Source organism: Beta vulgaris, chromosome 3 (assembly GCF_026745355.1).
Source record: "Beta vulgaris subsp. vulgaris cultivar EL10 chromosome 3, EL10.2, whole genome shotgun sequence".
In the NCBI taxonomy this organism is placed as follows: Eukaryota; Viridiplantae; Streptophyta; class Magnoliopsida; order Caryophyllales; family Amaranthaceae; genus Beta; species Beta vulgaris.
Window position 1 is genome coordinate 7,394,268 of NC_079204.1, and position 13,991 is coordinate 7,408,258.

At 34.1% G+C, this 13,991-nt stretch overlaps 2 protein-coding genes across 2 annotated transcripts; one reads left to right on the forward strand and one right to left on the reverse strand.

Moving 5' to 3' along the window:
* Positions 1–2,113: 2,113 nt before the first annotated feature.
* On the forward strand, positions 2,114–2,861 carry LOC104885457 (heat shock 70 kDa protein-like). Its single transcript, XM_048640119.2, has 2 exons — positions 2,114–2,294; positions 2,392–2,861. Exons 1-2 carry the CDS (start codon positions 2,114–2,116, stop codon positions 2,859–2,861), a joined length of 651 nt encoding a protein of 216 aa, XP_048496076.2.
* Positions 2,862–12,654: 9,793 nt separating this feature from the next.
* Positions 12,655–13,534, reverse strand: LOC104895012 (uncharacterized). The gene has a single exon (XM_048640644.2). The coding sequence runs from the start codon at positions 13,404–13,406 to the stop codon at positions 12,729–12,731; it is 678 nt and encodes a 225-aa protein (XP_048496601.1). The 5' UTR covers positions 13,407–13,534; the 3' UTR covers positions 12,655–12,728.
* Between the last annotated feature and the right edge of the window lie 457 nt (positions 13,535–13,991).

The following is a 13,991-nucleotide window of genomic DNA, read 5'->3' on the forward strand; positions in this document are numbered from 1 at the left end:
AAATGATCCTATTTTGCATGTTTTTCCCATTAGTCGGCCAGTTGGTTTCCTTCTCGCGGACCCACTTGACAGTAGTATACGAAGGGAAGTTCGCCCGAACCTTGTTCCAAACAATGGCAGTCGGTATCTTCATACTATTTTGTCAATATTCTTCCCCAAGCATATATCCCGAATGCGCTGCACCACACCATTGTTATTATTGCAAATGGTGTGGTGGACCCCAACTCTTGGTTTCATTGAGGTTACCTCAATAAAACCACTTCACTCTAATTGAGTGAGGTCAGTCACACCAGGAATCCACTCGAATCTTTGCTCAAGAACCTCTCAAAGTGTATCTCTAGTGATCCACGCCACAACACCGCTCGAATCTCCCTACTTATCAGGACTCGTGTCGAGGTGAATCACAACCTCACCATAACGCAAAGTATCAGGACGATCCGGACTGAAAATCAACATTTCATAAAATGTAGACCAAACAACTACTTATTTTTTGGTCTGGACCAAATATCAAACATTCAAAAAAATTAAACCTAATTAGGGTCCCAATTTGTAAGTTCGTCCTGAGAGTCAAGCCTCCTCAAATCTTGGAGCCTTAAAAGCATCAAATCTTGGTGTAACACCCCCAAATTTCTCCACTTTAAAAACTTATACTTTCGTAAAATACTTGGAGAAACTTAAGGGTATTACCACCAAATATAATTATATTTTCGCAATTCTATAACTTGATACAAAATATGCAGCGGGAACTTCTAATTTTATTTAAGTAATGCTTCAGAAAAATGTTTACTTATTGAAAAGATTTTAAGTAATGCGTTTAACAAGTTGTTGAATTGTGTATAAGTGCAATTTGTTTAAATTGCCTAATTGGTATTTGCGTTACCTTCACATATAATTGATTACATTAAGTAGCGATTTGGCGTTATAAGGCTATACATTATAAATAACTAGTTATGTATAAAATCAACTCAAATAAGTGAACTAATTTGTCTACAGTTAGCATGAATAATATATAACATATAACTACAAATCTAATTATAATATATAATATATGACTACAAATTAATCTAGTTAAAATATATAATATATAACTGAAAATAATGAATTTATCGGTAGAATATTATGTGACTCAATCTGTAATAAGAAAGCAAAGTTGTCTGAATAGTCTTATGTTATTATTTAAAAACTGAAACCGGAGTCGTACTTCTAAAAAGTATACAAAACCACGCGGGTTTGTAGACTTTTCAAAAAAAAGTCTAACTCCACACCTTAAAAAAAGTATAACACCGCGCGGTGTTGTAGACTTTTATTTAAAGTCAAACTGTAAACTTTTGTTAGTAAAAAGCCTATACAACCGCGCGGTTTTATAATCTAATTATTTTTAATATACAGAGTCAATCTTATAGAATTTCATCAAAACCACGTGGTTTTGTAGACTTTTCTTCAGAATATTATGTGACTCAATCTGTAATAAGAAAGCAAAGTTGTCTGAATAGTCTTATGTTATTATTTAAAAACTGAAACCGGAGTCATACTTCTAAAAAGTATACAAAAGCACGCGGTGTTGTAGACTTTTTTTTAAAGTCAAACTGTAAACTTTTGCTAGTAAAAAGCCTATACAACCGCGCGGTTTTATAATTTAATTATTTTTAATATACAGAGTCAATCTTATAGAATTTCATCAAAACCACGTGGTTTTGTAGACTTTTCCAGTAAGTCAACCGTAAAAGGTCAATAATTTTATAAAACCGGGGGGTTTTGTATACTTTCTAAAATGTGGTCTGTAGACTACAAATTAATCTAATTAAAATATATAATATATAATCGAAAATAGTGAATAATGTAGAGAAAAATTACAATTTGCTGGCTTTATCTCGTTGAGGGACTCGAGGAGAGGAAACGATGAGCGTTGTACAGAAGTACTGAACTGTGATCATGACACAGAGAACTTGACATTTACAGCTATAATATACAGTACAGTATTGAAAGTTGAAATGACCTATTGGGAAAACCAAATTGGATAGTACTCCCTCCGTCCCATATTATTTGCAACATTTTAGACTTTGTAACTATTCACACGGTGTCACTTGGCTTAGAGGTGGGCCATGGCCATAGAATGTCAGTGATTATTCCGAGGAATAAAGTCATCGCAGTTAAAGAAACCAGCACTTATGAGACTGTAATTGATCATCAGACCAATGCAGATTTCTGTGTATATGAAGGGGACATGCGTCGCAATCAGGGGAACCACTTTTTAGGGAAATTTCAGCTTACGAGCTTACCTCCTAAGCTCAAAGGCTTAACAAAGGTTTAAATTTTTAAATCGATCCCGACTTCTTTATTTGTGCTTTTTTGCTGGGTTCATACTGGCAACTTTTGGATTTACCATTGCAGAGCTCAATGTAGTTCATGTTATCAATGAGCCAACAGCTGCTGCTATGGCTTATGGAATTAACCTTGAACCAAAGAGTAAAAGCAAAATTGAAACAACGAAGAATGTCTTAATCTTTGACTTGGGGGGTGGGACATTTGATGTTTCCTTGGTTTCCATTGAAGGGGGCGAATTCAGGGTGAAAGCAGTAAGTGGGGACACCCACCTTGGTGGAGGGGACTTCGATAACAGATTGGTTGGCCATTTTGTCGACGGGGTTAAGAGGAAGCATAAGAAAGATATCAGTAATGATCAAAGAGCTCTTGCAAAATTAAAGGTTGCTTCGGAAAGAGCTAAAAGGGTCCTGTCAATGAACTTCCAAATTATCTTGTTGGGAATTAAAATTCTACTGAAATTTAATTTTGATGATATTGGAAAAAACAATTGCTTACCATTTGAAATTTTTAGGAATTGTTCCAAGTTGTTTGGGTAAATTGCACTTTATCTCGTTGGCATTCACAAAAAAAAATTAATTGTTCAAGGAAATTAAAGAGTTTATAATGAAAAATGTTTGAGGTGTTTAAAGTGTGGTTTGAAATAAGTTAGTTGAAGTTACTTAGGAACGGCCCTGAAATTTGGAGACTATAATAGTAAATTGACTTAGACATTAATAAAACTACTCTAGACCCTATCAAAATATTAACATGATAAAAAAATCTCAAAAACTTGTAAACCTTTTGTATTGATACAAGAATCGACTAAGAAAAAAAAAACTAGTTTGAGAACAAAGAGGAGGAGGTCTGCAGTCTTCAACTTCTTTTAGCACGCTTAGCAGGCTTAGCACGATTCTGCAAGCAGAGAAATCACGAGGTTTATTAGCACCAGGGAAATTTTTTTAAAAAAAAGGAAAATAAACAGAACAAACCCACATGGTTTTAATAGCACCAGGGAAATTTTTTTTAAAAAAAAGGAAAATAAACAGAACAAACCCACATGGTTTTAATAGCACCAGGGAAATTTTTTTTTAAAAAAAGGAAAATAAACAGAACAAACCCACATGGTTTTAATAGCACCATGGGGAAAAAAAATAAAAGCTCACTGTCTTGCTTGTCAAAACAAAAAATATGCATACTCAGTGGAAAATTACTTAATTACAATAATATGATGTTTTAGGGTGGTTGAAGTACCTGATTTCGTTTCCAGTTCATTTTCTCAGCATGATCACTTGAATGCGAGAATCGGCCACCATGTATGCCCCTGCCAGCCCTTTTATCACCTGTCTTATAAATCTGGCTTGGTGGAGTAGCCACCCCCCGCATCCTCTTTGGCTGAGGCTGAGGCTGAGGCTGAGGCTGAGGCTGAGGCTGTACAAAGCATCCCCCTTCAGACATTGGAATGTATCCCCCCTCCTCATTACCATGCTCCAAATCAGATCCAAAGGATCCCCCCTCATTCAGTGGAATGTATCCCCACTCCTCATTCACTGGAATCTCTTCAAGCCGTGCCGAGGAAGAATCCTCTTCACGGCGTGCCGAGGTCTCATTCACTAGAATGTCTTCACGGCGTGCCGAGGAAGAATCCTCGGCATACCCAATAGGGGTTGCTTCAACCCAGTCCTTGATATTATGCTCATAGTGTTTTTTGAAGTTGAGCTCAAATTTCCCTTTGTTCTGCTTGAAGACGATGGGATGGAGACTAGATCCGACACCGCTCAAGTCAATGTCTTGTAATGCCTCAAATTGTTTTCTACATTATGTGGAAAATGATACTCCACATAGTTGTAGCAAAACATTGGGGCAACAACTGTGCGGTGCCGGGTTTGATCGAGTAAGTGGGATGGTAACAAAGAGGGGTGGTAGGGATGCCATGTAATAAGGGCAGTGTCCTGAGTGTCCTGAGTCAAAAATATGTAAGTTTAACAAGCACAGAAATTAATGGGGGGAGATTGGGGAAAATTAATGCCAACTAGCAGCTTGGGCACTTAGCTATGAACAACTGTCAGAAGCCCAGTTGGCCCAATCATGGGCTGCAATTCAACAATTTACACATCATATAACTGATTATGTTGACAGTTACTACACCCAGGATGAAAATTCAGATCAGAAGAAAAATCAGCTTCTGCCAACCTTTTCCTAAGACTCAACTGGGTGCATCACAATTTATGAACGACCAAAGTTGAGGCGGAATATCCAGAGGAAAATCCAATGCAGTAAACAATAGTTTAACATACACCAGGAAAAATCAAAGAGATTCAAGTAAATCCTAATCCTACTCTGGCAAGGTGGTACTGACACCATTTCAAATAAATTTCTTAATGTTATTGTTTTCCTCTGGTCACATCCAAGAGTCCATTAATCTCTCCATAGTCCACACATAAAGCTAGATCCTTTGATCCTCTGCACTCTGCCAAAATACTCCTAAAGGTACATGTACGGATGTAACTAAGATCAAACTACATAACTGCTACTCATTACATTCACCAACCTGCAGCTACTTAGGTCAATATACAGCAACTACTTTTCGATCAAGAAAATTGACAGGTATAGAACACAAAACTTCCAGCTATCACACAAAGTTTAAATCCATAGAATGTATCCCCTAAACGTCTGAATAATGATAACATAACAAGCGCCAAAGAAATATTGTCGCCTTAAAAGAAAGTATGACAAAGGAAATCCATTAACAACTGCTTATTTTTTGGTCTGGACCAAAAATCAAACTTTCAAAAAAATTGAACCTAATTAGGGCCCCCAATTTGTAAGTTCGCCCTTAGGGTCAAGCTTGCTCAAATCTTAGAGCCTTAAAAGCCTCAAATCTTGGTGTAACACCCCCAAATTTCTCCACTTTAAAAACTTATACTTTCGTAAAATACTTGCAAAAACGTAGCGGTATTACCACCAAATATAAATATATTTTGGCAATACTATAACTTGATACAAAATATGCAGCGGAAACTTCTAACCTTATTTAAGTAATGCTTCAGAAAAATGTTTACTTATTGAAAAGCTTTTAAGTAATGCGTTTAACAAGTTGTTGAATTGTGTATAAGTGCAATTTGTTTAAATCGCCTAATTGGTATTTGCGTTACCTTCACATATAATTGATTGCATTCAGTAGCGATTTGGCGTTATAATGCTATACATTATAAATAACTAGTTATGTATAAAATCAACTCAAATAAGTGAAATAACTTGTCTACAGTAACAAGATTGTGAAATATGTCAAAGATTAAACTTGATTATGTAAATATATGATTAGGAAATGATAAAATAGAGTAAGATCATATCAACTATATGTGGCAAAATTGATTAATATAGACAGGATTGTTTAAATCTTATACAAACCCAAAATAAAATAGGGGTCTAAGCATTATTTCTTAAGTTAGTAAACAATCACAAAATAAGATTCTTTGCAAACATATATTTTATATAAATGATCCTATTTTGCATATTTTTCCCATTAGTCGGCCAGTTGGTTTCCTTCTCGCGAACCCACTTGACAGTAGTATACGAAGGGAAGTTCGCCCGAACCTTGTTCCAAACAATGGCAGTCGGTATCTTCATACTATCTTTGTCAATATTCTTCCCCAAGCATATATCCCGAATGCGCTGCACCACACTATTGTTATTATTGCAAATGGTGTGGTGGACCCCAACTCTTGGTTTCATTGAGGTTACCTCAATGAAACCACTTCACTCTAATTGAGTGAGGTCAGTCACACCTGGAATCCACTCGGATCTTTGCTCAAGAACCTCTCCAAGTGTATCTCTAGTGATCCACGCCACAACACCGCTCGAATCTCCCTACTTATCAGGACTCGTGTCGAGGTGATTCACAACCTCACCATAACGCAAAGTATCCGGACGACCAGGACTGAAAATCAACATTTCATAAAATGTGGACCAAACAACTGTTTATTTTTTGGTCTGGACCAAAAATCAAACATTCAAAAAAATTGAACCTAATTAGGGCCCCAATTTGTAAGTTCGCCCTTAGGGTCAACTTGCTCAAATCTTGGAGCCTTAAAATCCTCAAATGTTGATGTAACACCCCCAAATTTCTTCACTTTAAAAACTTATACTTTCGTAAAATACTTGGAGAAACGTAAGGGTATTACCACCAAATATAAATATATTTTGGCAATACTATAACTTGATACAAAATATGCAGCGGAAACTTCTAACCTTATTTAAGTAATGCTTAAAAAAAATGTTTACTTATTGAAAAGCTTTTAAATAATGCGTTTAACAAGTTGTTGAATTGTGTATAAGTGCAATTTGTTTAAATTGCTAATTGGTATTTGCGTTATCTTCACATATAATTGATTGCATTCAGTAGCGATTTGGCGTTATAATGCTATACATTATAAATAACTAGTTATGTATAAAATCAACTCAAATAAGTGAAATAACTTGTCTACAGTAACAAAATTGTGAAATATGTCAAAGATTAAACTTGATTATGTAAATATATGATTAGAAAATGCTAAAATAGAGTAAGATCGTATCAACTATATGTGGCAAAATTGATTAATATAGACAGGATTGTTTAAATCTTATACAAACCCAAAATAAAATAGGGGTCTAAGCATTACTTTCTAAGTTAGTGAACAATCACAAAATAAGATCCTTTGCAAACATATATTTTATATAAATGATCCTATTTTGCATGTTTTTCCCATTAGTCGGCCAGTTGGTTTCCTTCTCGCGGACCCACTTGACAGTAGTATACGAAGGGAAGTTCGCCCGAACCTTGTTCCAAACAATGGCAGTCGGTATCTTCATACTATCCTTGTCAATATTTTTCCCCAAAGATATATCCCGAAGGTGCTGCACCACACAATTGTTATCATTGCAAATGGTGTGGTGAACCCCAACTCTTGGTTTCATTGAGGTTACCTCAATGAAACCACTTCACTCTAATTGAGTGAGGTCAGTCACACCAGGAATCTACTCGGATTTTTGCTCAAGAACCTCTCCAAGTGTATCTCTAGTGATCCACGCCACAACACCGCTCGAATCTCCCTACTTATCAGGACTCGTGTCGAGCTGAGTCACAACCTCACCATAACGCAAAGTATTAGGACGACCCGGACTGAAAATCAACATTGCATAAAATGTGGACCAAACAACTACTTATTTTTTGGTCTGGACCAAAAATCAAACATTCAAAAAAATTAAACCTAATTAGGGCCCAATTTGTAAGTTCTCCCTTAGGGTCAAGCCTGCTCAAATCTTGGAGCCTTAAAAGCCTCAAATCTTGGTGTAACACCCCAAATTTCTCCACTTTAAAAACTTATATTTTCGTAAAATACTTGGAGAAACGTAAGGGTATTACCACCAAATATAAATATATTTTGGCACTACTATAACTTGATACAAAATATGCAGCGGAAAATTCTAACTTTATTTATAAAATAATATTATTATCCAAAAACCACAATACTAATATGAAATGTCTAAAGACTACTAAAATAGTAATCTAATTCTAATGATCCCAAAATGTTCCTCCCATGCATCATGAATCATCAATAGACCTGTAAACTACTCCCCGTAAGGAAAGTAGGGCAAAGCCAAAACAAATAGGAAATACGAGTCAGTTGAAATACTGAGTACAATTACGTGCAAGACTTGTAAACCTGTAAATATATAATTCACATATTTTCATAAACATGCTTTATTTCACAATTCTAGTTATAACAAAAGATAAGATCAATCCATTATTAAATTCACGTTAACACCAAAGAATATATCTCCTTTAATAATTCCATTAAAAGTGGAAAATAATAATATAATAACTTAACTTAAACCCCTTTCCTTGATCCGCAAATCCTAAGTGTGCACACCCCAAGTTAGTATCCCTTTATGAATACAAAGACATTGGAGTAACCTTGATGCCAACTAGTGGACTTGGAAGAACCCTTCTTGAACAAAGCCAAGTGGTAATTGTAATAAAAATAAAATAGGGGTAAACTTTCCTTTAATTCAAATAAAGAATTATGATAAACAAACTTAATTATAGGGAATTAAAAAAAAGATAATTTAAACTTTTAAAACTAAAACTTATGCTAATGTTTTTGAGTTACTCAAAGCCACTGATTTGCAAAAGTGGATTCCTTCATTAAAAAAAATGGATTATACATGCAAACTGATTTTTATTTTTATTTACTTTTCTAAAACAAACAAAACAATATTTGATTGGTTTAGCATATCTACGAGTCAACAAAGCAAGAAAAAATACAAGCTTTAATTTTATCTAGCCTAAATGATAAGAAGGTTTGATTAAACCAACTGCATATACCAATTCATATAATTTATACTAAATACACATAACTAATATATACATAATAATTAAAGATCAAGCCACGTAAACGTACCTTGATAATTCACGAGACAAGAAAATCAACAAGTAAGGGAATGTTCATGAACGAAATCCTCCTATTAATTATAAACTAGTTCTAATCAAAACGATGAACAATATATAAACTCTAAAAGAAAATTATGCTAAACTAACTAATTATAGACATGATTCATGCTCAAACAATTAAAGCATGTTTTTATAAAACTAAAAAAAAAAATCAAAAACTAGGAATTAAAACAACTTTAAAAAAATAGAGTACTTACAAAACCTCCCGCTAAAACTCCTCGGTGAAAAACTAAAACTACTCAAAGAGACCACTCACTTTAGGGAAAACTTTATAAGGAACTCTCAATATTTTTTTGTGAAGAGAAAGTGAAGGTTTAGAGGGGTATCTATAGTGTAAACTAGGGTAGAAAAGAGGTAAAACATTCCTAAATTATTAAAATTAGGGCAAAAGAATTTAAAAAAAAAAAAAAATTGCAACATTACAAAGCTGCCGCGCAGCAGCTGTGTAATGCAGCAAAAAAAAATTTGTTTCATTTTTTTTAAAAAAAAATAACTCTTCCCTTTATTTGTAAAAATTCTTTCCTAAAATCAATTTTGTTTGATTTTAAAGAAATTGTTAAATCTTCCCAAATCAATTAAAATCCCATACTTTCTAACTTAATATAAATCTCATAAGAATCTGACTTTATAAGATTTAACAAAATATTTTAAATATTTCAAGTTTTCAGTTTTATTTAAAAGAATCGATTTTTCAAAACAACACTTATAAAAAATCCGAAAATTACATACTAAAATGTATAATCTAATTTTATTACCCAAAAATGAATTTTGAATTTTATAAAATTATTTATCAAATATTTGTTTAAATAACTAATTAAATAAATAAGATAATGACAAGAGCAACTATTTGTTAAAAAAATTACTAAAATAACCTTTAAAATTCAAACTATATTTCCCTCCAAATGATTCTCTCCAATGTGATTTTAAAATAGTTTGAAATGAGTTTTGAAGATAATTTTTTTTAAAAAATAATCTCAATAAATGCCTAAAAATACGGGGTATTACAGTTGGAGTGAAAGAGGTGAAAGAAAAGCATCGGGGAAAATGGATTCCCCTGCGGCGGCGCATGCCGGAGAGAGAGACATGAATGTCGCTGCCGCAGGTTCCCTAGGAAGTTGGGAATGCAAAGCACTAACTAAGGTTCGTATGGTAAACTCTCAAAATTTCATTTATTTTTCTTTTACGTTTTTATTCACGTAATTTATAACTAGGTACACCCATTAATTTATTGTATCTTTTCGAGTTTTAATTAGTTTGATACTCCTATTACACAAAAGAAGGCTTTGTGCAATTAATAATATATCATCACTATAAATTTTTTTGTTTTCCAGTATTAGCTGAATTCTTAATTTGAACATATTATTACCTTGAACATGTTTTTTTTTCTAAATTTAGATATGAATTTGATTTCACATCATCTATATTTAATTATGTGAAACCTTTTAGTCGTTCAAATAAGTTATAACACTCTAGATCATATGCTTGCAATACACGATATTGACTATTTATGCGTGAAAATAAATCAAAAATCATCTTAGTTAATATTAATTATTTATATATAAGTCATAGATTTTAGGACAATATTAATTAATATATAAATACCGTAAAAGATAAAGCATTATAACTTATAAGTGAAAGGAATGTCCAAGTTACCAAATTTGATTTGACCTGAAATAAACTTATACTTCCTCCGTTTAGAAATAGTTGCACCATTTCTAACTTTCATGCATGTTGATGTATGATTTCAATCATTAATATCTTTAATTATCAATAAGTAAAAATTATAAAAAGTTTATATTAAAAAGGAAAATTTGTTAGAAACCACCTTTTATAATCACTTTTTTGTGAGAAACCATCTTTTAAAAAAATTTGGTTAATTAACCACCTTTTTTGTTCTTTTTTTTTGTTGGAAGCCACCACTTGCCGGAATCCGGCGTTGACTTCAATTTTCCGGCGTTGACCCGCCCCACTGGCATCCCTACTCTAATGTTGTCACCGATAATCTCGCCGGTAAAGATAAAGTTAGAGTTAAGATTTCTCTTTAGAAAAAGAGGTATTAAATACTTTCTCGATTTCTTTTTACTTGTAATAAATTTACTTTCATGTTTGTCTATGCATATTTTCAACCATCGATAAGTTTAATTACCGATAAATTAAAATAATAAAAAGTATATATTCAGAAAATATACATTCAAACGAATCTAACAAGATCCCACGTGAATATATTTTTAATCGTTGCAAGTAAAAAGAAACGGAGGAAGTAAAAGTTTTCCGATTTTGAATTTAGAGGGGATTTAGGCCGGTATTAACCCTGTCGCCTTTCAATTTATACGAAATGAAACTTCTTAGAGCAATGCCAATGGTAACACAATTGTTCACCAAATTTCCCTCGTTACTCATGTTTTGGTCATTTTATGAACATAATTATCACCTCCATTCCACTCGTGAGCAAAATAAATCATCACTATACCTCATTTCATTTTAAAAAAAAATTCCGAAATATGTTAATATGGGTATCCTTTTATAGCGGGAAATAAATTATGAATTTTGATATAATTTTTTTTTTTTTTGATAAAGGATTTTTTCGAAAAATTCCAAGGAGGAAATTTCCACAAAATTTCCCAAAGTTACCGAGGACATGTGGCAACTTGTCATTAGCTTGTTTTGTGTAGTTTAGGATGAACAATTTGTTCACATGGTGAGCAATGAAAAATTTGTTCATATCATAAACAAATTATTATCACCAATGGGAAAGGTGTTTTTTTTATCACTCAAAAAAATTACAATTTCATGAAGAATTGTATCACGATTGGCATTTCATGAAAAATCTTGCAATTAACAATACTGCACTAGAAGATCTCTTCTCTTGCCTTTTCAAACCCTAGAAAAAATCATTCATCGTCATTGAAGTGCGACTTGTTACAGGGTCAATTATTTTGCAACAGTAATGCAGAGAATCAACAGCATGCACAGTTGCACACTACCCAAATGAAAACATTGAAAACAAAGTACAGACGAAATTTTCTTTTATCTGAAATTAACAAAAAATAATAATACTCGTCTTGATGAATTTATTTTATACGTGTTGATGAACTTATTTTTAGACTATTAAAACAGTGAGAACTTTTCTCTCTCCCCTCTCTCCTCTCTACTTTCAAAAATCCTAGCCTCCATTGTTGATTTTTAAAGGGCTTCAATCGGTTTTTACCGTTGGAAAGCCCCCACCTTTGTTTTTTATTTGTTTTTAGGTTTCCAATAACGATTTCTCCCTCGAAAGAAAGGGTTTTCGATCTCCTTCGTAAGAAAAGGTTTTTCGATCTCCTTCGAAAGACAAGGTTTTTCGACCTCCTTCGAAAGACAGGGTTTTTCTCCTCTTTTAGAGGGGGAATTTCAGATTTCTACAGGTTACAATCCGGGATACTAGATCTAATGGATTGCCGTGAAATTATTTTGTTGGTGAAGAATTATGCGGGATCACAAAGGTTATCAATTTTTCGAATACGGTCAGATGAATCCAACGGAAATCATCCTCACGACTACACGGGATCGTTAGATTGTCTCTCCAACAAGGCTGTATTTTCCAGCGATATAAGCGGGAGATGTTCCACATTGCAAGATTTGTTTGACGATCGTAGTTTTTATGAAGGAAATTTTTGTTTGATTCAACTTATGTATTTGTTTGATTCGATTGCTTATGTAGATGTCGTATGACTTTTTATTAATGAGTTAATTTTACTATTCAAAAAAACTTATTTTTAGACTGAGTATTAATTAGAAGAATATTATCGAACACTTGCATCTGAAATTAATAGCAACATTAACAGAAATAAAGTGACAAATAATCGCAGACAACATAACTGTAAATTGTAATCATAATCAACCATACCATATAGTATCGATTATTTGATTACATGAACAAAAACAACTACATCTATCAATAATACCCAGAACCATCACTATCATACTCCATAGAATCACATCCATCATCATCGTCGTCGTCATCATCATCGAGAGCACAAGCAAGACAATAAGAAAGATGAGCATCAACACAAGCATACTGAATCTGTTCATTACTCAACCAATAATCATCCCAATCACTAACACCCAACCAATAAGGCTTAACAACATCATACTTACCCAACACTTTCGCCGCCATATCTTGCATGGACCAATTCCCATACCCATACTTCTTAGCCAAATCCACCAAACACTCAACCTCTAACTCATGCTCCGACTCTTCAAGAAGCTTCCTGTCCCTTCCATTGTGAACCCCAAAGAATGTCACTCGGTCGTCTGCGAGGAGGCGGCGCAAGGCGGCGGGTACGGCGGTGGCGTGCGCGAGTTGATAGATGAGGCAGTCGTCGTCGACGCAGAGCTGGAGAGTAGCGGCGGAGTCAGCGGAGTAAGTGGGGCGCCATTGAACGCCGAGCCCTATGTGTGGGAGAGAGTTGCGGTGGTGGTAGCGAAGAGAGTGAACCCACTTACGTGCGACGGCAGGGGTGGAGGTGACGACAGTGTGGATTTTGGTTGAGAAGAAGTTAACTGTGAAAGTGCGTTTGCGATTTGGGTTAGGGTTTTGGTGGGGTGTGGTGGTGATGGAGTTTGGATTCATATTTTTTTCTTTCTCGGTTGTTTGGATTTTGGAGAGAGAAAATAGTGAGTGATGAAAATTTGAAAATGGTGGTTTGATGGAAAGTTTATGTAGTACGCAAATATAGGAAGAAGTTTGAACTGTTTAAGGTAGTGGGTGGGTGGAGTGAGGTGGTGTAGAAGTCGTGTACCTATAGCCTATAGGGTTAGCTAGTAGGCTGGTTCAGAGTACAGTAAAATTGCAGACTCAGTCTCACTGCAGTACTGGAATTTGGATAAGATCAAAATCAGTCACATCAAAATAAACTTAAATATTTTACACGATTTCAAATAATTTAGGTATTTCTTTCGTTTCACAATCAATGGATATTATTTGTGAAAATATAAAATATTGAGTTTTTTACGGGAATATACCAGAAGACATTTTAAGGTGCGTTCTATTCAACTTATTGGACCTGAACTTATTGGAACTTATCTGAACTGAACTTATTGAACCTGAACTGAACTTATTGGAACTTATTAAACCTGATTGGACCTGATTGGACCTGATTCAACTTATTGGACCTGATTGAACCTGATTGGAACTTATTGGACCTGATTGAACCTG

Excerpts from the sequence above, each read along its gene's own strand:
- LOC104885457 (XM_048640119.2), top strand. The coding sequence starts at position 2,114 with ATGTCAGTGATTATTCCGAGGAATAAAGTCATCGCAGTTAAAGAAACC. Across the intron at positions 2,295-2,391 it reads CTTACCTCCTAAGCTCAAAG|AGCTCAATGTAGTTCATGTT; the intron begins GCTTAACAAAGG and ends TTACCATTGCAG.
- LOC104895012 (XM_048640644.2), bottom strand. The coding sequence starts at position 13,406 with ATGAATCCAAACTCCATCACCACCACACCCCACCAAAACCCTAACCCA.